We start from the raw sequence: 25265 nt of genomic DNA, 5'->3' as shown, positions 1-25265 counted from the left end.
TCTTCTGTGTGCTGGGGCCGGAACATGCCCCCCTTGGCCAAAGACATTTTCCTTCACTGCTTAAGTGTGGCTGTCCTGGAACTTGCTCTGTAGACCAAGCTAGCCTGGAACTCAGAGATCTACCAGCCTTTGCTTCCTGGGTCCAGGGATTTAAGTGTGTGGGACCATGCCAGCCCCTAAGCTTTTCTTTAATTCCTTTTCACAAGTTGGAAGCTTTTGGGGGGTGGGGTCTTGCCTTGAAGGCACCACTTCCTTTGTTCCATTTAGCATCCGGGTTTTCTTTAAAACCTTTTGTTTCCTTAAGCCCTGGACTTAGCTCCATCACACTTCCTGGTGCTTCATTTTTTCCTCAAACTGCATAGCTTGTTCCCTTTCATTATAGATCTGCCTAAGACTGGCCACTAATAAACACATGACATAATCAATAGTAGGTTGTTTTGAAATCTCCTCTGCCAAATATCATTAATCCAAAACTCTGCAACTTGGCCTCAGGCAGATTTTTTTTTTTTTTTTTTTGGACAAGGGCAGAAAACAGCCACATTCTTCACAAAATATCACAAGTATGATCTATAGACCACTTATTAATTTTCTTCTTTTCTGAAACCTCTTGAGCTGGGCTGTCATAATCTACATTGTTCCGTCTTCCATGTACCTAATAGGATGGGCCATTACACTCTGCTCAAAATATTCAATTGCTTTCCTCAACCAAGTTCCAAAGTCCATATTCCACCAAGAAACACGGGCAGGCTGGTCATAATACCCCACTCCTGGTACCAACTTCTGCCTTCATCAATGTTCTATTGCTGTGAAGAGACACCATGATCATGACCACTCTTATAAAGGAAAGCATTTAACTGGGGCTGGTTTACAGGTTTAATGATTTAGCCCATTGTCATGGAGGGGAGTCTGGTGGCATGCAGGCAGACAGGGTGCTAGAGAATGGGCTGAAGGAACTACATCCAGACCCAGGCAGCAGGAAGAGAGAGAGAGAGACACAGGGTCTGGCTTAGACTCTTGAAATCTCAAAGTCCACCCCCAGTGACACACTTCCTCCAAGAAGGCCACACCTCCTAATCCTTGTTAAGGACTGCTATTCCCAATGACTAAGCTCCAAATATATGAGCCTCTGGGAGCCATTTCTAGTCAAAGCACTACACTAACTGTCCTCATTGTCAAACAGTGCTATAGTTCACTTTCCGAGGCTACAGATGATCTTGTAGTTAATGAGCCTTTGGGTTACTCTGGGAATCACACATATTAGTATTATTGTGATGTTTTGGGTCTTATGTTGAATAAATTAAAGAGCCAATCTTCCAAATATTCCTACACCAAATAGAGCATTCTGCTTGTGTGTCAAACATCCCCTCTTCCTACATTGATAGAGTTCTCCTCCTCCAGGCAGAGGGCCTGTTCCTAAAACACAGACTAATGAGAAGAAAGGAAAGCCTCCTTACAGTTCATGTGGAATATGACCTACAAGTATGAAACCAGCAGTTCTCAACCTGTGGGTCACAACCGCATGGGGATCAGATGGCCTTTCACAGGGGTCGCCTAAGACATCAGAAAACACAGTTATTTACCTTATGGTTCATAATGGTAGCAAAGTTACAGTTATGAAGTAGCAACAGAAACAATTTTTTTTTTCCTTTTTTTTCGGAGCTGGGGACCGAACCCAGGACCTTGTGCTTCCTAGGCAAGCGCTCTACCACTGAGCTAAATCCCCAACCCGCAACAGAAACAATTTTATGGTTGGGTGGTCACTGCAACTTGAGGGACTGTATTAAAGGATCACAAGAGGTAGGCAGGTTGAAAACCACTGAAATAAAGTGTTCTGGGATCGCAGGTAAGAATGTGAACCCTTAATAGTTAGGGTTGGGTAGCAGGCAAGCAGTAGGGAAGGGTTTACAAAGAAACGGAAACCTGGGTTAAGTAATTACCAATGACACATGATAAAAGTGTGTGTGTGTGTGTGTGTGTGTGTGTGTGTGTGTGTGTCTCCCAGAAGGTACAGAGGCGCAATGTAATAAATGTTTGATAGACAACATAACATAAAGGAGTGAAGTGAGGAGTCTACAAGTGATGACGGCCCTTTGAAACAAGATACATTTAATAATTCTTTGGGAGCTGGAATGGATAAGAATTGGTGATATATTAGAGATGAGTTATTAAATAGTTAATGACTTTCTATGTTTCTGTTGGATTGTGAGAGGGTTACACTCATTGACACTCTGTGGTGAGGTATATTGATTACATATATTAAACCATTTAACTCTCAAAACCTCGATGAGGTAGGCATTCTAGTATCCATTTATCAGTCAAAAGATTGTCGTTATTGCAGATGAACCTGCCTAAGGTCACAGAGGTCGGTAGGTGGCTGGTCACAGGGACCACACATATAACCTGCTTTTTATTACCACCTCCTAGAATGACAGCCCCTGCCTTTGAGTATCACAAACATTGGTAGAGATACCAAGGATGATTGTCCTGCGTCGTCCCCCCCCCGCCCCCCCGCCCCCCCGGTTAGATTTTCAGGGCTTGATTCTGTCTGTACTTTGATTTTTGGTTTTTCCAGCTTGGAAGCCGGAATGTGGGATGGAAGTTCGATAAGCAAAACAAAACAATAAAAATAGTTCCCGTAAAAGATGAGAGAAGGCCTCTGGAACTACAAGAGGAAGGATCTGGGTTTTACCAGCTCCCCCTCAACCCCCCACTCCAACTTTAGGTATCCACGGACTTGGAATCCCAGCTCGGTTCTGCTTGTCCTCCATACACAGTCCAAAGCCTCAACCATCCCAGGAGAGCTCAGCACCCTGCCAGGCAGCTCCAGGGTTTCCAGCCTGAGTAGTTCCCAGGGACCCTGGACTCCGCGCGAGAGGCAGCCTGCACCGAGCCCCTCCTGGCGCCAGGGGGTGCTGCAGTGAGCGGGCCCCTCGCCACTCCTTCACGGCCCCGCCTCTAGTCCCGCCCTCTCTCCCGGGGCGGGGGGCGGGGAGGGACGGCTGCTCCCCGCCCGGCGCTCTGCGCAGGCGCAGTCGGCTCTCCCTCCCTTGGCTCCCTTCGCAGTGCGCCCGCCGCGGCGGAGTGGAGCGGCGTCTGTCCGCCGCCGTCCTTCGCGTCTCCCGAGCTGGGCACGCGCACCCTGCGGCTCTGCGAGCGCCGCTGAGCGCGGGCGGCGGCCGCGGCGGGTCCGACAGGTGAGTGCGGCGGCGGGAGCGGGAGGGGGAGGCGGGCGGCGTGAGCACCGCCCCCTCGGCGCCTCACCTCGCGCCCTCGTCCCGCCGGCCAGGAGCGCGGCCGGGCAGGTGCAGGAGGCGGTGGGGAGGGCGCGGATGTCGCCCGCCCACTGCGTAGCCCCGGGGACCCGGAGGGCGGCGGCTCCGACGCTCACCTGGCGGCCCGCGCGGCCTCGGTCGCTGAGTTGCTTAAGTCGCGGGCGGCGCGGTTGGCCGGGGATGTACGGGGGTCGCCGGGTCCTGGTTTCTCCTCCGCGGTCGGCCCGGCCGACCTGACTTCGGGAGTCCGGACACCGGGACTGGGAGAAAACCGGTTCCCCCTGCGTGGGCCGCTCGCCCCCTCTGCCCCCGGAAAAGCGAGGCTCCGGAGCCGATGGTGCCGGGTGGACGCTGCAGCACGCGAAGAGTTGCCAGTTGTTGAACATTAAAACATCGATCCTTAATGGCTGGCTGAAGCACTCTGCTCCGAGTTAGAGCCGGTGCCCCAGAGGCGCTTTAGTTTCAAGGAAATGTTGCCTGTTCCCAGCCTACCTGTTTATACACTCCTCGGTGTCCCCCGCGTCAAGGAAAGAGCCCTGTGATCTTTTTGCTCTGGAATGATTGCATAATTGGAGGAGAGGCCGATAAGAGGATTAAAACAAACTGTTCTGTTGTAAATCTCTTGAAAGACCCGGTTTCTGTTCATTACCCTGTTCTTAAGTTTTTGTTTTTAAACAATGACTCGAGAGGGAAAAGGCAGACTAGGTATGCAGCCCACCATTGTAAATATTTGATACTGTTAAATATTTCACCAGTTTTATGGGGCCTTGTTCAGTTAGCGTGTGTTATTTATTTACTAGGACTGTGCGTTTTCAGAGGACTTTTCATGTTTGAATAGACACTGCATTTTGAATCTACTCCTCACGGCCCCAGGGGGAACATATCAGGGAACTTAACAGTTACACAGTTTTACTCAGTAATGCATTCTTCTTAGCTATAAGAACAGACATCTTTCAGCTTCTTTCTATTTCCGGTGCCACAGTGTTTTGAATTAATGCATACTTTTGTGAATGAGCGTGCTTGATGAAACACCATCGCTCCTTTCACACAGCAAGTCATCTGTGCTATCAAATGAATCTCACCTTCCACGGTGCGTTTCTTGTCCATCTGCTCTGTGGAGTTTTGATGTCTCTGTTTAAATGCAAATGTACTTTTGAGTCAGTGTAATTCTATACTTTGAAACGTATTCTTTGCCTCAGATTTTCTTTGTGCCTCTAGTCTGCTGTATACATGGATGCGCTACAAATATTTTTTTTAAATGGAAAAATTCCCAGGGCTAGCCCGTCCCTCATTTTTACGCTGTGGCAGAATGGAAACTTGGATATAACGTTAGTGTGTATGTATTGAATGAGTTAGATAACCCTTTCTTTTCTGCTGAGCCCTCACTCACAGGCTCTAAGGAAAACAGCCTAACTTTCAGAACCACCTCTCTCACCAAGCATGTGACCTTGAGTAAATCATTTATTGAGCATACCATGTAGAAACATATTAAAATGTCAGTAGTTTACTGTGTTTCAATCCAACATGAACTTTATAAAGGTGGGATGTGAGTTTAACTAGACATTTCATTGAGATGTGGGGGAGGAAGGAGGGAAGAAGCATTAGTGTGACTGTAGCCCGGGTGGGCACTCTTCCTGTTGTTTGAGGATACTTTGACTCGATAGCCATTTGTAGGTTGTAGATAGCTTTATTAGATCTTACAAATCTGGGGAAACTGAAGTGCAGAAAATCAAAATAACTTGCCCGTAGTACTTAGTTGTCCAGTACTTAGTTGTCCTTTATAGTGGCCGATTGAAAAGCCAGTATTAAAACTGTGTGAGAACCCCCAAATGGAGATTTAGACTCTGTTGTTACTTATGCTACTGGTCTATGCCTTCTGGAAAAAGAGCGTTGCATTTAGAGGGCATGCCAGTGAGAGGTGTTGTTATTTGTGTGTCTGATTAAAAGCTACCCAAATGTCGCGATGGTGGTGACGTCGCTGTTGCCACTGTTACTAAGTTCGAAGTCCTGATCTAAGCCCGTCCCAGCTCATTTACCCTCACCAGCCAAGAGATAGGTCATTTATACCCCCTTGCCTTTTGTAGTCAGGGAAATTGATACATGCGTGGTTCTGTAGCTTAGCTGGGATCGTATATCTGATTAAGCGACAGGTCGATTAGAAGTCAGGCAGCTTTAGTAACAGGGCTTGCAGCCCTCATAAACCCAGTGCTTCTTGTCTTTTAGGTTGTGACGCCGGAGTTGTTTGCTCTTAGTCACGACTGCGCCAGTTCACGCTTGAAGGATTGCCTGGTCTTAATTACTACTTTGCCACTTCATCTGTAGGTCGTAATGCTGAAGAATTGTTTTTAATTTAGCTTTTATGAGATAGTTATATGAGTGTAATATGTAATTCTTATGTCACCAGAGGGTTTTAAATGAAATATTCAGTGAGTATCTACTTTGCAAACCAGTGGGGGTTAAAGGAAGCTACAAAAAGCATCATAGGAATGTATGATGCTCCTATATACTGTATAATATGTTCCTCAAAACTTAGAGGGGCTGGGATTTAGCTCAGCAGTAGAGGGGCTTGCTTAGCTTGGCAGACTTCAAGCTCAGTCACTAGGATGCAAAAAGCAACAGCCCCTATGAAAACAAAACAAAAGCAATTTAGAAGGATGTATATATATTTATATATAATTGTATATACATATACATATATATATAATATACACATGTGTATGTGAAAATCTGTGTATACATTTTGTTGAGTATTCAAACAAAGATCTACAGTAGTTGGGTACAGGTGTGTGCTAAGGTAAAGACAAAGTTGTAAGAATATTGATACATTTTAAAGCTTAACATTTGGCCAGTGCAATGCATGCCAACAAATTTTGCGACTGTGTCTACTTGATATCTTAGAAGTCAAATCTCAGGGTTTTGGAGAACTCATTTAACTGGTTTTTCCTTTGCTGGGGGTTCTCTTGAACCCCCACCCCATCATGCTGGAGTACAGGCTTCTATAATGCTGGATATGTACTTACACTGTAACCTTCCTTCCTTTGCTTATATAATGCTAAAAGGAACTTACACTGTAGCCTTTCATTTATTAATTTTAACATTCGTGCCACACTTGTACTCTTTGTTTTTGTGGTTTGTTTTTGTTTCTTTGAGACAGGTTTCCATGTGCAGCCTCAGCTACCCTGGAACTCCCTGTGTAGACCAGGCTGACCTCGAACTTACACAGCCTGCCTTTGCCTCGGGAGTGCTGGGCGTAAAGTGCATCGTGAGCTGGATACGTGCTTGGAAAGGTGGTTCTGTAAGCACTTGGACAGCAGGCTTTACTTTATCTTAACTCATCTTATAGCTTAGCATTGGGCTTGGTACCCAGGAGGGGATTGTGCTGGATAATCCATTGAAATTGAGCTGACAGCAGAAATTGAAGTGTTAGAATGAGAGCTCAGGGGACTACGGGAGGAAGAGGGGTTCCTTTGGCCACTTTGATTATCCTGCTGCCTGCCCCTCCCCCGTTCTCTTTCACCTTACAGCCCAGCCGAAGGAAGTAGTTACATACGCTTCAGTTGTCTGTAGCCCTACATAGACTGACATCTGGATTTAGGAGCATGGGTCAGTAGCTACAGCCACAGACCAAGACGACTTAGGGGAAGAGAGAGGTTAGCAGAATGGCAGAAGTTTCTGAGAGATTTGTTGTTCATAGCTAACAAAGATCAGTGTTTTGAGTTACTAACTGGGAAAATGGGAATCTTCTGGGCCTAACCTATTTCACCGATGTTATCACAAATGGTAGATTTAGTTCATTTTTAATGGCTGAGTAAGACACAGGAAATACTGGCTTTAGTAAAACCAGGCTACTGTTTAGTTTACGTGTCGTGCTTTACGCAGGCCTGTAAGGACTGTTGTGGAGAAGGCTCGGTCAGTAAAACCCTTGCCTGAGCTCATCTCCAGAACCGTGTAACATGTGCATTCGTCACTTTTATGTTGCTGTGATGCCACAACCAAAGCAGTCTATAGTTGAGTTTATTTTGGATTATAGTTAGGAATCCATATTGGTAGGGACAGTATGACAGCCAGAGCAGGAAGCTGAGGTATCCCATTTTTACAACAGGCAGGAAGCAGAGAGTGTGTACAGGACATAGGGCGAGGATGTGCTCCTGATGCTAACGCCCAGTTAAGCACGATGTCCCCCAAACACCTGAGACCTGAGGGTTCAAACGTGAGATCCTGTGGGGGAAAGTACTCATTCTAACCAATGCACGTTTGCTCTGGTGGCTGCACGTGGGAGCCCTGTGTTGGAAAGGCTGACATAGGCAGATCTTTGAAACCTGCCCAGCTACCTGGCCTAGCATAATTGGTGAGCTCCAGGCCAGAGAGGGAGACAGAGAGAGAGAGAGAGAGAGAGAGAGAGAGAGAGAGAGAGAGAGAGACACACACACACACACACACACACACACACACACACACACAGACCCTTCCTCAAAGCAGGGTGAATGTTGCCTGAGTAGCAACACCAGAACTATTGTCCTCTGGTCCCCACACGCACAGGGACTGGGACACACACACACACACACACACACACACACACACACACACACGCTATGGCAACTCTAAAGGCAAAAAATGTCAACAAAGTAGTAAATTCAGGAGGTCAGGACGATAGCACCCAAGAAGAGGGAAAGGAGAGAAATGACACAAAACAGCGGTGACCAGCTCTGATGTCAATGGCCGCTCGCGTTAGAGAAAAGTTCTGTTCAGATACTCAGATTTTTCTCTGTGGATATCCATCACCTCAGGGTTGGTGTGGTGAGAGACCTTAGAAATCCTTTGTCCTGGCTTTGTCCACTGCTCCTGTCTCTCAGTCTGTTTCTACATTAACTATGCCTTTAATGTAGTGGAGTCAGTTAGAACGAGACACACCAACCATCTTATTTGTTGACTGTTTGACCTTGACTCTTGAATGTTTCTGTTCCTGTAAAATAAGGATTGGAATCATTTTCAAGGGATGCCGTATCGCTCAGCCAGATTGTGAATATATGCAGGTAAAAATAAACTCCCAGTGTAGATGTTCCCAGGATATGACCTTGACATTGATCTAACCTTTATAGTGTATGTAGCCCTCTGTGGTGGCCATCTCACCAGTTGCCTCCAGTTAAAGCCGTTATTACCATGAAGTCCTTCTTCCTAATGAACGTGATATAGGTTGACTACGCTTTCCAGGATGCAGGTCTGACTTTTCAGGATAAACGCCAAGCAACGTCTTCATGTTAAGTGAACCGTTTAATAGGTCTGTCCCTTAGCTGCTATAGTCCCTGGTTTCTGTCCCTCTCTCCTTTCTGTCAGATCCTTACTCCCTGAGCATCCTGTCTCATTTCCCTGCTGTCTTAGTCAGGGTTTCTGTTTCTGCACAAACATCATGACCAAGAAGCAAGTTGGGGGGGAAAAGGGTTGATTCAACTTACACTTCCACCTTGCTGTTCATCACCAATGGAAATCAGGACTGGAACTCAAGCAGGTCAGGAAGCAGGAGCTGATGCAGAGGCCATGGAGGGATGTTACTCACTGGCTTGCTTCCCTTGACTTGCTCAGCTTGCTCTCTTAAAGAACCCAGGACCACCAGCCCAGGAACAGCACCACCCACAATGGGCTGGGTCATCCCCCTTGATCACTAATTGAGAAAATGCCTTACAGCTGGGTCTCATGGAGGCATTTCCTCAAGGGAGGCTCCTTTCTCTGTGATAACTCCAGCTGGGTCAACTTGACACACAAAATATCACTATTAAGCCTTAACCCTTACTTTCTTATTCATCCCCAAGATCTAAATAGCTTTAAAAGTCCACAGTCTTTACAAATTCTTACATAGTAAAATTTCAATCCCTTTAAAATATCCAATCTCTTTTAAAATTCAAAGTCTTTTTTCAATTCAAAGTCTCTTAACTGTGGGCTCCACAAAATACTTTCTTCCTTCAAGAGGTAACAATATCAGGGCACAATCATAATCAAAATCAAATTCTAACCATCCAATGTCTGGGATCCACCCACGATCTTCTGGGCTCCTCTAAGGGCTTGGGTCACTTCTCCAGCTCTGCCCTTTGTAGCACACTTTGTCAGCGCCTGCATCCAATCAGCCTGAGTCCACAGGAGAGACAAAAAAGTGCAGCACAGCACCAGAAGAGTCTTGGTGTGTCTCGATGGAGTCCTGACAGATGCAGCTCAACTACGCAGTGTAAGGTGACCGGTACATGTGTGCTGTTAACAAAGGATCTTTCCTCACGTGTCCTTTCACGTGCTTGCTTTAGCAGAACATCCTCTTTCCTGTGTCTGCTTCAGCGAAACATTCCTTCACGAGTCTGCCTGAGCCTTTCTTTCACCTGTGTCCACTGTAACGAAACGTTCCTTCACGTGTTTGCCCCAGCAAAACACCATCCAACCAATTTCCAAAGAACCCTCAAGTATCCATTCAGTTTCCAGTTAAGGTTCCAGTAGAAATACAGTGAGAGAGAAGTCTGGCCACGATGCCCTCCGCTCTGCATGGCTTTCCCTCCCACTGGAGATAACACTTCCGGTTGTGTTTTTAGAGTAACCCTCCAGTTCTGAGTACACAGTGTATGTGTGTCCATTGTACATACAGTTGCGTATAGTTCATGGACACATAGTAAGTTTGTGCTTTACTCCCCTGTCCTAGATTTAGCAGTAACTCATGCAGTGGTGAGCAAACCTGACAAGTCTCTGATCCCAGTTCCCCACAGCGCCTGGAAGCTGCCTCCTGTCCTCCTCATGTGTGCTGTGGTAAACGTTTTTAAAAAGTAGCTTACTGGATACAGCCCGTCTTCCTGTTTTAAATTTGTCCAGCATACCCTCAAGGTCATTCACGGCAGTATGTGGGTGCTAAGCATCTTTTCCCGTACACGGGTAGCACTTAGTTATGAGGCTGTCCTCACCTTATAAGTCAGCCTTCTGCTCTTACAAACGATGCATTTATCTGTTTTTTGTTTTTCTGGTTTGCCTGTTTATCCGTGGGCTGCAGCCCTAAGCGCATGCTGGGCCATACGCTGCACGAACCTGTTATTGCCTCACTTTCTTCCAGAAGATCTATCTCATTTTGCATTCCTAGAAATTAAGGTGCTGTTAGACAGTCTTGTAGTTCGGTGAGCCTGTAAGGTATATACGCAAAGTTGAGTTAGACCTATGTGGGACAGAAGGAAGGATTGTAGTTAGGATAAAGTGTCAGATGAGTGCAGGCTGCTGCCACTGCTCTTGGTTAACACCAGAACTAGGCTATAAGAACCCAACTGAAGGAAGACACCACATACTGGATATGGGACAGAGAAAGCAGGCTGGCTCCGAGCTAGAAGCTTCTTCCTGCTGGCTGGTGGTGCTCATAGTGCCAGAAGTTGTAGTTCCTGAGGGGAGAAAGTCAGGGCTGGACCAGCTGTAGAGCTGCAGGCTACAGTTCTGACCTATAAAGCGGGCACGCCCACTGGTGCACCATCGGCAAGGTTGTGGGATTAACCAGTCTCCTCATTGATGCCAGCACTGCTCTGTGGGTGAGAAAAATGATTGATACTGTAAACCACACCACAGACTGGGGGCATCACAGGACCTAGCGGAGATCATACTCCTGTATTTTGCTAAGTGGGACATGCAGCCAACTGCCTCCTAAACGTGTGTTAATACCCAGAGGCCAGTGCAGCTCCCAGCTGGGCCAGAGCAAGGATAGAGCAGAGACTGGTAAGAGGCCAGAGCGCTCGGAGTAGGAGCCGGGGGTAGAGAGGGCACCGCGAGATGCTGTTCTCTGGCTGTGGCCTGGCTGTGTGTGGCTGCAGCAGTGCTGGGCGCAGCAGCTGTGGCTACCTGCCTAAGGCCTGCACGGGTGAATGAGGACCTGGGATAGGAGGGGCTGGTTGGGAAGAGGAGGCGCGGTGGGAGTGGGAGAGGCTGAGAGAAGGCAGTGGGGCAGATGAGCATGGTGGTCTGTACATACAGAAGGCTGTCAGAGGTTTAGGAAGTCAGTCAGTGTGAATAAGGCTCAGAGTTCTTTTAACTATCAGGAATCAATCAGTGAACTATATTCAGAGACAAATGAATAGAGGTATAATCTCTCTGGCTGTATTTTGTGTGTGAATTATGTAAAAAATGAAAATGGTTCTTTTCAATAAAACACAAATTAGGAAGTATTATCTGAGTTTTCATTTGGCACAGTAAATATTTTGCATTGCATTAAACTTTTGAGGTCTGAAATTGCCGTCTGCTGTTAATAAATGTGTTATTAGTTAATTTCTTTACTTTGAAGTTGGGAGTTTATAGATTTAGCTGGTAAAATTTCGGTTGTTCCTACATACCCATGTAGTAATCTGTAATTTTGAGAGAGTATCAGTATTGTGTCTACTGTCTTCTTTCTGGACTTTCCGCACTGTTTTTAGTCTCTTCTGGATATTCTTTTAAGGGTTTTTATTGGTGATAGGGGATAATTAAAGTTTTCAGTTTACAGGTGTGTAAATATTTTGTATTTTTGGGAGAAGTGGTGTGTGCAGCTGGTGCTGGGCTTTTGCAGGTCTGGGAAGGATCGTTCAGTCATCCAAGAGCTGCTGGAGGGAGCATGGGAAGGGGAGTTTGGACTTTTCCCTTGGCGGGGGGTGGGGGGATCAAAGAATAGTTTACAAGAGTCTTAAGAGGACAACTTGAGGGAGACCTGCCTTTTTTGTTGTTGTTGTATAGACTTTGTAAAAGTATTGAACAGTGCTGCACAAAGTATTTCCTGCTGATGTAGAAATCAAAGTGTACTTGTTATTACTGGCTGTGGGTAAATGTTCACAGGAGCACGGTGCTGTAAGTGCTGTAAGGGCTTGTCTCTTCAGTGCTCACCACAGCCAGGAGACGGGAGTAGTTAGGCCCGTCCCGTGGTTTGGGTTAGGGAAGTGAAGCATGTAACCTGGGACTGGATCATGCTCATCCTATAAAGTCCAGCCTTGGAGCAGTCAGTGCACTCTGAGTGGAGCATGGTCGCATCTGGTGGTAATTGTGGTCAGTTGTTACCACCTAGATTTCGATAATGATTTTATGATTAGCTGGAAGAATATCCTTGGACTTAGCTGTGTACATGTCCTTGCATCTGTGTACATACAGTGGCTTGAAACATTCTCAAGTGGCTTAAATGTTAGCACCCTGGTAATGAGGACTGCTTCACAGCAGCTCTGAAGTTCTTATGAAATCTGAAATGATTTCAAGATGAAAACCACTGGTTTGTCTAAAAGTCACAGTGGGGGCATAGACTAAGTTAGTTGGACCTAAACTCCCTTGTTCTAAATGCGTGTGTGTTTATCTTTACTGTCCTTTCTGCTTTTTCTGACCAAGGTTATAGAAGAAATAGATATAGAAGAAATTAAGAAAGCTTTCTTCCCTCATGCCTGTGGATTGTACCAGCTGTGACAACATTTCTATATTTCCACATCTCTCCCAAATCACTTCTGCGTAGTACTTTTACCATGAAATCTCTTTGTAAATGTCAAGCGGTTAGACTCTTTTTATTGTTGTTTTTTGACTGTATGTTATCATAAGCTTATGCTCTGTGTGGATTTTGGTTTTGCCTAGGATTAACCACATTCTTTTGTGCTTAGCTTAGGCTGTCCTATGATGAAGCCTTGCTATGGCTAACGACCCCTTAGAAGGTTTCCATGAAGTGAACCTCGCTTCGCCTACCTCTCCGGACCTTCTTGGTGTGTGTGACCCGGGAACCCAAGAGCAGACTACCTCCCCGAGCGTCATCTACCGGCCACACCCTTCGACGTTGTGCTCTGCCACTATCCAGGCCAATGCCTTAAATCTTTCTGACCTTCCCACACAGCCTGTGTATTCATCCCCGAGGCATTTAAACTGTGCAGAGATATCTAACATCAGGTAGGAGATTATAGCACACGTACTTTGGGTTATTGTTATTTTTAAGAGTTGGCTGGCTTGTCTTAAATTATTCTTTTTAGAAAATTTGAGTAATATGTTTGCCCATGTAGAGTGATGCATTTTAATCCTTAGACCAGGAATCGGCAAGTTTATGAATATGACCAGCCAAAAAAATGTTTTAGGTTTAGCATGATGCAGGATAACTGATCACAAAAACAGAATAGGATATGTCTGACTCTCAAGAGAACAGAGAGGAAAGGGAAGCTACTTAAGGGTCTGTGCAGAGAGAAAGGAGGCAGTTTTACTGGGGCAGCTTACAGAGACAGGTTGCAGAGAGAGAACAGGCTGGACACTGGTGAAGACGGCATGAGGCAGAGAATGAGAAGGAGCCAGGAGATTAGAACAGATCGTCGGAGTTAGTTTGAGGCTAAGCAGAGCAACTCAGGAGTAGGCGAGAGAAGCCAGATTGGATCCATCAGCTCAGAGAGGAGTTTGAGCCAGGATAGCTGAGTTGACCAGCCAGCCAGAGTTCAGAAAGAACTAGACAGGGCGAGCTTATTCAGCAGCAAGTCTCAGAGGTGGAATTCTAGGCCTACGTTAGATTGTACAGAAACTAGAAGTTTCTGGGACTAGGCCTAGGTTAGCAGACTGAGGTAGTAGCCCTCAGAGATGACATTTACTACAGGCAAATGAGTTATTTTTTTACATTAGCAGGCCACATAGTTGATTTATTTTTTAAAGATTTTATTTGCTCTTATGTTTTGTATGTGGTTGTTTAGCTTGCTTGTGTGTCTGTGTACTGCATGTGTATGGTACCTGTGGAGGCCCTGGAACTGAGTGGGTGCTGTGTCCTCTGTGAGAATAGCAGGTGCTCTTAACCACTGAGCCACCGCTCCAGCCCTGGCCATACAGGTTTCGTTATTTCTATGTTATTCAGTGTTATTTCTATGGTGTGAAAGCAGCCACAGACTGTGTAAAGTGTAAGCATGACTGTTCCAGTAGAACCTGTGGCCACAGAGACTTCATACAGTTTTTGCAGGTCATTCAGTGTCACTGATTTCTCGTCATCTGTTTCGGGCTGGTGGGTCTTAGGAACAGGCGGAGACTTGATTTAGACTTCAGGCTGCAGTCCTCGAGCCCCGAGGCTCCTTGAGAAGTAGTACGTAGTAGCACTTTCTGTGGTGTGCAGTATGACTGATAGCCACCAGTCATGTGACTATTGAGCACTTGAAGTGTCAGGTTTGAGGACCTGCTGTTAGTGAGATGTAGATTGGCAAGTTCACTGTTTCGCTGCAAACCTCTGAGCTTTCTCTCCTTACAGCATTCATGTTCCAGAGCCAGCATCATCGGTAGCCTCTGCGGTCTCAGCAGGGCTCACGAGGTTCACCTCAAGGAAGGACAGCTGCAACGCAGAGAGGGAGTTTCTGCAGGGCGCCACCGTCACAGAGGCTTCTGCTGGCAACGATGACATCTTTGGGTTGAGCACGGATAGCCTGTCCCGTTTACGGAGCCCATCTGTTCTGGAAGTTAGAGAGAAGGGCTACGAAAGGTTAAAAGAAGAACTTGCAAAAGCTCAGAGGGTAAGAAGCTCATGTTGTCCTTCCATACAGTGTTAGAAGTGACTGCTTGGGGCGGCAGCATGAACGGCCTCAACAGCCTTGCCTTACCACTCAGCCTCGGTGGGCAGGCAGCATCTGTGGCCTGTGAGATTGCTTTAGAGATTCAGAAGCTCTGCCTGGGAGTAGGAACCGGAGAACTGAGGTTCTGAAGCTATGGACCGACTGCCGTGTGTCTTGCTTTATTTGTAATACTGTTTCACGGGTTAAATCCCATGAGTTCCACATGGTTCACTCATGTGATTGGCTTGTGAAGGCCTCCAGTCTAGGCCTTTTTACGTGGAGGAATTGTTGCAGTAATGTTTGTTACTGTTTTTTCTTCTGCTAATTGTGAAAATTGCCTGTATTATGTTTGGAGAATTTTCTTTCCTTGATAACATGGCCAGTTCTTACTATCCCCCACCCCCAATTAAGACGGAATCACAGAGCACACTCTATAGCATTAGGAGACAGGGAACATGTGTGCGTGCACGTGCGTGCGTGTGTGCATGTGTGTGCGTGTGTGCGCGTAGAGGCAGAAGGCAGCATGGATGTTTTCCTCAGTCACTCTCTGTCTGCTCCTTTGAGGCAGGGTCTCTGTTGGACCTGCTTTCTTGCTTAGGCTAGAAGGTCTCAAGCACCGGCCGTCCTTCTGTCCTCTCCAGCTGCTGGGCTGTTAGAGGTGATGCTAGGATGCGTGCTGGGATGAGCTCTGGTCCTCGTGATTGTGCAGCAGACATTCTTAACTGTTTAGCCCTCTTTCTAGCCTAGGAAAACTCACTATGAACAGTGTTACTTTATTAGCCTAAAAATAAAAGAAGAGTTCGAACAGTGAGTAGAAGAATGAGATGGTAAAGATTGAGAGCAGAATTCAGTGAAATTAACAAGAGAAATAGAAAACGAATAAAACAAAATATGGATTCTTTAAGCCAATAAAATTGACAAACCTCTGGCAAGACTGACAGGAAAAATAAGAGACAGATTATCAAAATTAAGAGTAAAACAAGTATTGCTCCTGACCCCACAGACAGCAGAAGTAAAGTTTATGAATGATTCCATGTACATAATTTTGACAGTTGTGGTCAAATACTAATTTGTATTTTAAAAATTGAGAAGATATGTCATGCACTCTTAATTTGTTTATGACATTGTTCAGGCACGTGTCCCCCATCTAGCTACCACAACTGTAAACATTCATTTATGTTTGTTCCCGCGTGCCTATCTCCTAGCTCCCTTGAGAATCTCTGAAATCTTTAGGTTGTAGTACTTGGAGCTGGGTTGAGGTAACTGAAATGATTATGTTATATTGAGCATATACATACTGAATTTTATTAGGATGAGTATAATATAGCTTTAATATCAATGTGTAGGACTCAAGTCTTGAGGAGAACTCGAATATTGCAAGTATTTTCTGAATTCTGATAACTTATGCATTAAAATTATGCCATTGACCTTTTGTATGTTGATGACTCTTAGCTGCCTCGTGTCCATCCTTTTAACCTATTAGTATTTTTCTATTTAAAGTAAGTCTTGCTTTCTGTCCTTTTTGCTGATATGTGCTCTTTAACTGGTATCTTTAGGCTGTGTATACTTAACACAATATTCTTAAAATTTGGCTAAATCTATCACTGTCTTACTGTTTGTATTCTGTTCTTGTTGACCGACTTTATCCCTCCTTTTGTATTAGTTCATTTTTGATAATTTCAGCCTTTCTTTCTTGTTCACTGGCTAGTTTTTGTTGTTACTGAGTAGTTGGTTTACGGCTGACAGTGAGCTCCTTTCCGTGGCCACCTCTCCTGCAGCAGGGCACTGCCTGTGAACTCCAGCGGCCACTACCTGTGTAGTGCAGCGGCGCATGCACAGCGTGGGACTCGTAGCTGCATGTTTTCCCTTTCACTTCTGGCTCTGGGCAGTGAGTCTCGTAATCTTCCTTATCTATTCTAAATCTCACCTCACACTTTTACTTTACGTAAACGCTTATTGTTGTAAAGAGATTTATGCAGAGCTGTTTCTCCAGTGTTTCTTTTTTGTTTAATGCGTATCTAGATTTCTAATGGCATCTTTTTCTTTCTATTTAAAGGGCACCGTGAGTGTGTTCCCTGTCTATGTGTGGTGTGGGTACCTTTTTTTTTTTTTTTTTTCCCTTTTTTTTTTTTTCGGAGCTGGGGACCGAACCCAGGGCCTTGAGCTTGATAGGCAAGCGCTCTACCACTGAGCTAAATCCCCAACCCCGTGGGTACCTTTTTATATGTGGAAAGGTCCCTTCTTCCCGTAGTTCAGACTTTCCTTGGCTTCAGACCTGAAGGCTGATGTATGTATTCTCTCTCTCTGAGTATTGAGGGCTTTGCTTTGTGGTCTCCAGGCACATTGTTCTCACGGGAAGGCAGGGTCACCCCTGCCATCTGCTGCTCTGGGTGTGCAGGAGAGTCTTCCGTAAGCTGCTGCTGTGGTTTCCTCCGTTAGTGTAGTCTCTTCAGGGCTTGGGGTGTGCATGCATGGATACGCCCTGTGCTCCTGCGTCTGGGGGTGTCCGTCTTCATAATACGTTGGACATTTTAGCTTCAGTTTCAAAAATCTTTGCATTCCTTTCCTAAGTCTCCTCTTTTGAACTTGTGTTATGTATACGTTAGGTCGTGGGGTTCTATTCTTTTTTTTAAAATTTTCCCCTTTGTTTGGGTTTCGCTGTGGATAGTTCCTCATAGTTTCCAGAGCTGTTCTGTCTGTCTGCAGTATCTAACCTGTTTTGGACTCTGTAGTTTTCATGTTCAGAGTTTAAAACTTTTAAATAATTGTTTGCTTTGTGGCTGCACTTGGAGTCTCCTGAGCGCGTGTTTTAAACTTCCTAATGCTTCATCTGCCCACATGATGATCCAGGGCTCCCTTCTGCTCCCCACCTCTGGGTGGTCACAGGCAGTGTTGACACGCGCCCACTGCCTGCGCACTGTCCTAGGTGTTCAGTTGTATCAGAGGCTGGTAAGTTGGGCCCTGTTAGCCTTCTTGATTAGAACCGGAAGCTGGCCATTTATGTTGCTTATCTACTGCTTATTTACGCACTCGACCCAGTCACTCTGCTCTGAATCTTCACTTCCTCACACACTTCAGTTATGTCAGCCTCACAAGGAAGAATGTCCCTTTGTTGATGATTGTATCTAAAGCATGTGACATATTCTTGCTGTATTGTGTTGATTAAATGGATTGTGTGTGTGGGCGTGCAGACATACTGTTGTGAGTAGGCACACGGATAATACACTGGATAGGTCATTGCTAGTTTCCTGTGAGCAAAACGGAGTTTTAGAAACCTAGAGTTTCATCTTATGTACACAGTACTCTGAAGCAGAGTTCGTAGCAGACAGGCTTCCCTGGGAGTAGTTAGTGGTCCATGTTCTTCTGTATTGGGTTCTGCAGTCTGGTACAGAACAGCCACGGTCCAGCAGTACAGCCACAGTGTTGGAACGGAGGAGTCATGTGTGGGACTGAGAATTGTGGGATGTCAGGGGTTATTGTGTGATTCTGCAGTTGTCTGGCTTGCCTTCCCCAGGTTGTTACTGAAAGTCAGCTTGGGCAGAATAAGGGCTTTAGTATGTCCTTATTAAAATGTGGATTTCATATCTCATCCCAGAGCCGCTGAAACAGGATTAGTGTGTTGAAGCCTAGAAATAGGCATTTTCCACAAACTTCCCTGGTAATTGTTACGTCACCAGGACCCAGCCCTTCTGATGTGAAGAGTTAGCTTTAGACTTTATTCCTCCTGAGAAGTAAACTCAACAAGAAAGCTTACAGCGGGAGGGAGTTGCTCGAGAACCACACCCCTTTATTTAGCATGACCTGCTGTAATAGTTGTAGCCAAAGGAAGAGAAACATTTACTAGGCTATTTTGTTAACAATTTTTTGACAGTAACTAGACATGACCCTGTATTTGTTTACTTTGGCAGGGTTTGGTGGTGTATGTCTGTAATCGTAGCACTCATAACACTGAGGCAGGAGGATTGCTGTGACTTTGAGGTCAGTCTGGAGTACATAGTGAATTACAGGCCACTGTGAAAAAGAGCGAGACCTTGTCTCAAGAAATAAACCACACTAAATTAAAAGCGTTTAGTAGTTGGACAGAACAGATGGAAATGTGCCTCAGCGACTGCACTGCCTTTCCCTAACATCTGTGAAGCCAGTACGGGTCTTAAAATGGTTCCCAGCTGACCTGACAGGACAGTTGAGACGCCGACTCATGTGTGAACTTGATCGGTGCTGCCCAGGCTAACCTAAGTGAGTTGGGTGCTTTTGCTTTATTGTTGACTTTAATTACTAGGTGGAACACCTTCAGAAGTATGCCCTGTAATGAGGTATTGAAATGGAAACCCAGACTCACAGGACAAGAACCTGTTCTCTGTCAGTTAAAGGAGTTCTCAAGAAGGGCAGCCCTAAGCGGAAAAGAAGCACTGAATCACATCTTAAGAGCACTTTCTCGCTGTGTGTATGAAGTGCGTATCATGAAAGCCGTGAAGTCCAGCTAGCTGCGTAGCGTGGCTGAGCGGTAGTGAGTGCGCTGTGTGCAGGAGGCCCCGGTGCTTCAGCCTCTGCCCTGGGTGGGGGTGAGGTCTTAGCTGGCCAGCCCCAGCTACTTTGGGAGGGAGCTGAGTTGCAGAAGAATTTCTGGACCTTGAGTCCTGGGATCCGCTTGCGGGACGTAGCAAGACTCCTGGGAATACAAAGAAGATGAAGTCGTAGTGTTGTTGACGCATGCTTGTTGAGAGCCCTGGTGTTCTGTGTAGCCACCCTTCACCTACCTCTTCCACATTCTCATTCTAAGTCCACGTCACTGGCCTAAAACGTCAGAGGAGTTACTGTGATACGTGTCTCCAGTGATTTTTTTTTTTTAAACTTAACCAAACTGTACAAGTGGTGCACTCTGAATGACGAACCTGATGGTTCTTCCTGGATTAGAACGCTCAGTGACTCCTTCTCTTTTTGGTGATTCCCTTGGCTCTAAGATAAGTCCTGTTTCTTACTCTACCTTTCAAGACTGCTCGAGACAGGTCATCAACCTGCCTTTCTTTAGTTCCACCCTCCACATTGTCATCTTCTGTGAAACAAACTGCTTCATGCCTTCTGTTTGGAACTCTTTGATCCCTGACATCCATCCATCGTTATTCAGATTCCCTTGTGAGTCTGCCTAAAAGCTCTGCTACCCTCATTAGACTGGGACTTCATGAAAACCAGCTCTCCCTCTGGAACCAGGGCGATTGCCTGATTTCCTAACACAAAGTTAGTGTTTGTAGAAGGAGGGAAGACTGAATAACCATGTTACCTACGGTACAGGGCACTGATAAAGGAAGAGTGCAAATGTTAAAAATAGCCACACGAGGACAGTGCACATCTTACCTCATTGTGGTTGGCGGAACTGGACCTCGAAGCAGACGAACCAAAGCTACTGGTCATTTGTAGGGAGAGAGTTGAGATGGATTGGACCAGGCTGGGGAGGGGAAGAGACTGGACAGGTCCAGTGTGAATCAAGGACAAACTCTGCAGGGGCAAACGGCACAAGCTCTTGAGGGCCTTCGGTGCTGGGGTGGAGTTGCGCTGCTTTGGTAGGTGGTCTACATTTGTGCCTCGGTGAGTGACAGGCACACTTTGAGGCCCCGGTTGTCTGGGAGCAGACCAGGAGTCTTCCTGTGAGTGTCCAGTGTTCCTCAGGAGCGGTTTGGTGCTCACTGGGGATGGCTGTTCTCAGCCCTGTAAAGGATCCATGTCTGCCTGTGACCTCTGCTCATGTGCTTTGTGTCTAGGATGTAATGCAGCCGAAGATGCAGCATGCAGCTGCTTCAGGTGGCTTCTCACTGCGTGTCTTGCCTCTCACAGCTTCATTCTCCTCTACCCTGGGTGCACCCCTTTCTCCACCCCTTCTCCGGTGCTCCCCTCCTCTTCCATGGTGCTCGCCTCCTCTTCCATGGTGCTCGCCTCCCCCACACACTCACCTCCTCTACCCCAGTGCTCACCCCCACCTCCACTGGGCGCTCACCTCCCACCCTACTCCCTTCCTCCCCCAGGTCTTATCTGTTGTGTGCATTGACCACAGTTACCTGTTTGCCTAACAAGAGAAACCTTGGCTGCCCCAGAGTTTGGGAAATCACAGATAAAGTTGTAAAAACATCTGTGTGCATGTTTTTGCATAACATAAGTCTTCAGCTCACTTGGATCTGTACCCAGTGTGATGGTTAAGACTGTGTCTGGGGTTGTAAGAAACTGTCAGACCGCTCTCCAGAGTGACTGCACTGCTCTGTACTCCCAGCAGCAAGGGCTGAGCATTTCCTGATGGTTGCCTGGTGGTATTTTGTTGTAATTTGCAGTTCCTGATGAAAAAACGTCTTTCATAGGCTTGCCACTTGTGTATCTTCCTGGTGAAATGTCTTGGTCTAGTGTTTTGTCCATTTTTAAAGTGTTTTTCCTAAATGTTATAATTTTTTACATATTTTGGGTAATAGTTCATTATATATGCCCCTTGCAAATACTTTCTCCTGTCTGTGGCTTAGGCGAGTACCCCACCCCTGTGTGTGTCAGTGCGTCTGTATGTCCATCTGTGTGTGTGTGTGTGTGTGTGTGTGTGTTCACGTGTCCATCTCTCCTCACACCCAGGGCCTCCTGTTTGGCAGGCACTCTCCCGTTGAGTCAGCCCCTCAGTTACTGGTGTTCTTTTGGTCGCTGCTTCTTCAAGTCGCAGATCTCTAGTCAGGTTCCGTTCCACTCTTAGCAAAGCTGCAGCAGCTTGGATACTGTCCGGTTATGACAGTTGGTCCCTGCTCCATGGCCCAAGCAGTTTCATAGGGCAGACACTTTCTGAAGCCTTACAGGTGTATTGCTCTGTGGCCTTTTAAAGGAATATTTTGGCTGGTAGGAAACACTCAGTATACACCAGGGTTTCTTTCTTTCTTTTTTCTTTTTTTTTTTTTTTTTCAAAAAGCACTTCATTGTTTTGTCTCAAAAACCTGCTGTTGATGTTTCAGACTGATCCAGATTTTTCCTCCCTTATGGATAACGTGCCTTGTGTTTAATTTTAAATTTTTTAAAGTTTTTAACAGAAAGAAAACATAAGCATTATATACATTAATATATTACTCTGTATGTTTCAGGACATACATATGTTGTGTCATGGTAATCACATCTAGCTCTTCAGATTTTCTATTGAGTTCTTGAAATCCTGTATTACAGCGTTTTGAAGTGTTCAGCACACATTCTGCTCTAAGAGAGCATACTAGAAGGTCTTGTTTCTGTTTAACTATAACTATGTATCCATTTCTGTTTCTTGGGTTCTGTCAGAGCAGCATCTGAGAGTCTCAGCCTTCCATTGTAGGATTAGAGTTTTGCATCGGGTCCTTGCTTCAACCTGTCTGCATGGTTGGATGGTTTTCCCTTAGCTCAAGGCTGTGCTGGGAAGTCTTGCTCGCCACTCAGCACCTCTGCCCTGGGTGGGAGCTCAGGGGTTTCCTAGCAGCTTGCTGCCCCCAGGATGGAAGTGTTGGCTGCATTTACCCACAGGCAAGGCCTGGGAAACCTTTCTGCTTTTTCCATTTTCTCAGATATGTTCTTTCCGTTTTCTCTCCAAAGTTAGAGTCCTTGTATTCAGAGGTTTGTGTGGTAAGTTGTGTTTCCGAGTCTCTTATTGTCTTGACCAATCATTGAGGATACATTCTCTTATGTCCCGAGACTTGTGAGGTTCTCTGGTTCTCTTGGGGTGACAGCAGCATATAAAGTCAAGCAGTTTGATGCTTCAATGAAATCATTTGTGTGTGTGTGTGCATCGTGCATGCAGATCTGCATGCATGTGGGGATCTGTGGAGACCTGAGGTCAATGGTGGAGTCTTTAAATGCTCTTCATCTTACTAGATGGAACAGGCTTTCACTGAGCTTGGCACTCACCTGGTTTGCAGGCTGTCTACTCGTGGGTTGTAAGGATCTGCCTGTCTCTGCCTCCTCACCTGGGATTACAGGCGTGGCACTGCTGGGCCTGGCTTTCTCACATGGGCTCTGGGTCCAGAACCAGATCTTTGTGCTTTTGTGGCAGGGACTTTACTGACTGAGCCATCTTCCCCACATACTTATTTCTACCAAGTATGCACCTCTTTCAGTTTTGCTTATTAATGCCAATAAAATTAATTAATTTTTAATGTAGAAATAAGTATGTTTAGAGAAAAGCTAAAGGGGCAATAGTGGTTTTTATTGTTATAGTCACAGTCTTTGAATGTTTCATGGAAGAAAGATAATGTAACATGTTGGCTTAGTTATAATTTTAGAGTTTGTAATTCATTGTAATTCATTTTCAGTATTAACATGTAGGAGATGGTATTAACATGTTATAATTTATTAACTATTATATAATCTACAGTTTCACTTCAGACTGAAGAGATCTAAAACAAAATTATCAATTTCTCATAGGAATTGAAGTTAAAAGATGAAGAATGTGAGAGACTTTCGAAAGTGCGAGATCAACTTGGGCAGGAGTTGGAAGAACTCACAGCTAGTTTATTTGAGGTTGGTCTGTTTACATCGCGGCCAAGAACAATATCTCAATTGTATGTGTTGATAGAATTGGATTGTGAAGGCATCTTGAGATGGATATGGCTAGCTTCATGTGTGTGCACAATACCTCTAAGGTAGATAGAAGATAATCTTTATGGAAATGTAGTCTCTAACTTAAAATATACAGAGAGGAAACCGGAACACTGTAGCTGTCCGTGTTGGCAGTGAACAATGTTTGTGTGCAAGGAAGGGCCAGTAACTCTAGTTTCCAAGTTTACCAGTTATTTAGGGCCATTTGGATTTTCAATGTCCTTGTCCTTTTATGATTGCAACCCCCCCGGGGTGCACTCACTGCTGCGGGGCGATTTAAGGAGCATGAGGCCACTCACCTTCGTCTGCAGCCTGTCCTTGGGACCAAAGTCTCTACCAGGCCTGCTCAGACTTGATAGCACTGCCACTGACACAGAGAGACATGTGCAGTGGGGCCTGTGTGGGACGGGCAGAGATAGACAGAACCCGAAGAACTGTGTTTGAGGTCTGAAGGAAGAACACTTTTTTTACTCACTGGTGGCAGAGGCTGTTTGCCTTGGGAAGTGGACCAACTTGTTAATCTGATCCAAAACTCCATCACAGAAATCCTCAGGATACTGGGTGATAAAACACAAAATAGGTTTGTCCCCCAAATACTAACTAGGAAAGAAAAGTAGTTCTATTTTCTAAGTTTATAAATTTGTACATGTGTGTAAGAGCAGTGCTCATAAGCATACACATACACATACATGCACATATACACGCTTGCATATATACATGCATACATATACATACACATGCATAACACCAGACCATAGTGAAAGAGAACAAGAGGAAAGAGGAGTAAGGAGGCTATAGGACAGAGAGAACACAAGTTTACAACATGGGCAGAGTAAGCCTTTAATTACTTTCAATGGAAACAAACCAAATTCCCCAAGCAAAAGATACACGGTAGATACAGCCTATATATAGGCCAAGGATAGAGAAGTGCTTCTGTGCAGCCGATGAGGAGAACAGCATGGCTGTATTTTAATTGCACATAATAGGCTTTCAGTCAAAACTGTCATTCAGAGATAAGGTCATTACATAAGGACAAAAGGGTCAGTTTGATTGGATTATACTAGTAAGCATGTACCCAGTAACAAAGCACCCAGACGTAAAAAGCAAACGTCAGACCTAAGGGGGAAACGCAGTACAGTAATAGAGATGTTGCTGTGGTTGTTCAGATAGAAAACCAAGACGAAGTAGCAGGGTGGATCAACACCAGACCAGATGTCCCTAGACATACAAAGAACTCTCCACATAACAAGAGGATCCACTCTTCTCATGTGCACACGAAATGTCGTCTGGGATAATAATCCATTATAAATTGAAAAGACAAAAGATTCCCAGTGCTTTTTCCATTTTCTCAGATATGTTCTTTCAGTTTACCCACAAGTGAAGCCTGGGAAACATTTCTGCCACAGTGAAATCTAATTAGAAATAGCAATCAGACAGACAGTAAAACAGACAAGTGTGTGGGTACTGAAACACTCTGAACTGTGGGGTTAAAGGAGGAACCAAAAGGGAATGTGAAAAACTCTTTGAGACAAACAAATGGAGAGCCTAGCAAAAGCTTAGGGGATGCAGCAGACACTGCACTAAGAAAATTACCAGCAGTCAACGCCTACGGAAGCATGCAAGAGGGCACTCCGTCTAATACACGCCTCAAGGCGTGTGAAAGGAAGACTGAGCCCCAAAGTAGAAGGAGGAAGGAAATACCAGAGTTTAAGAGGAACAGAGACAAGTGAAAAAGAGAAAATATCAACAAAACTAAGTCATTTTTTGAAAGAACTGAGGGAAAAAAGAGAAAGTTTTAAAAAGATGAAAGAAGAGACATACTGAAAAAACATACTTCAGTCATAAACTACTCTAGGGGAAATTCCCAGAAATGCAGTTATCAAAATGGAGGGAAGATGACACAGAATCAGAA

At 45.4% G+C, this 25265-nt stretch overlaps 1 protein-coding gene across 3 annotated transcripts in view; it reads left to right on the top strand.

Moving 5' to 3' along the window:
• The first annotated feature begins 3023 nt into the window (after positions 1-3023).
• Positions 3024-25265, top strand: part of Rab3ip (RAB3A interacting protein) — a 40534-nt gene continuing 18292 nt past the window's right edge. The window contains exons 1-4 of one of the 3 annotated variants that reach the window (XM_032912711.1): positions 3025-3194; positions 12886-13160; positions 14482-14740; positions 23180-23275. In XM_032912711.1, the coding sequence (XP_032768602.1) occupies positions 12910-13160; positions 14482-14740; positions 23180-23275 (606 nt within the window). In that variant the 5' untranslated portion in view covers positions 3025-3194; positions 12886-12909. Of the gene's footprint in view, positions 3195-12880; positions 13161-14481; positions 14741-23179; positions 23276-25265 lie in introns of all 3 variants that reach the window. The other 2 variants (XM_032912701.1, XM_032912717.1) reach the window with 2 other exon arrangements.

The sequence above is a fragment of the Rattus rattus genome, chromosome 1 (assembly GCF_011064425.1).
Source record: "Rattus rattus isolate New Zealand chromosome 1, Rrattus_CSIRO_v1, whole genome shotgun sequence".
NCBI classification, from domain to species: domain Eukaryota; kingdom Metazoa; phylum Chordata; class Mammalia; order Rodentia; family Muridae; genus Rattus; species Rattus rattus.
Note: the sequence above shows the minus strand (reverse complement) of the source record. Positions and strands in the feature narration are given on the sequence as shown.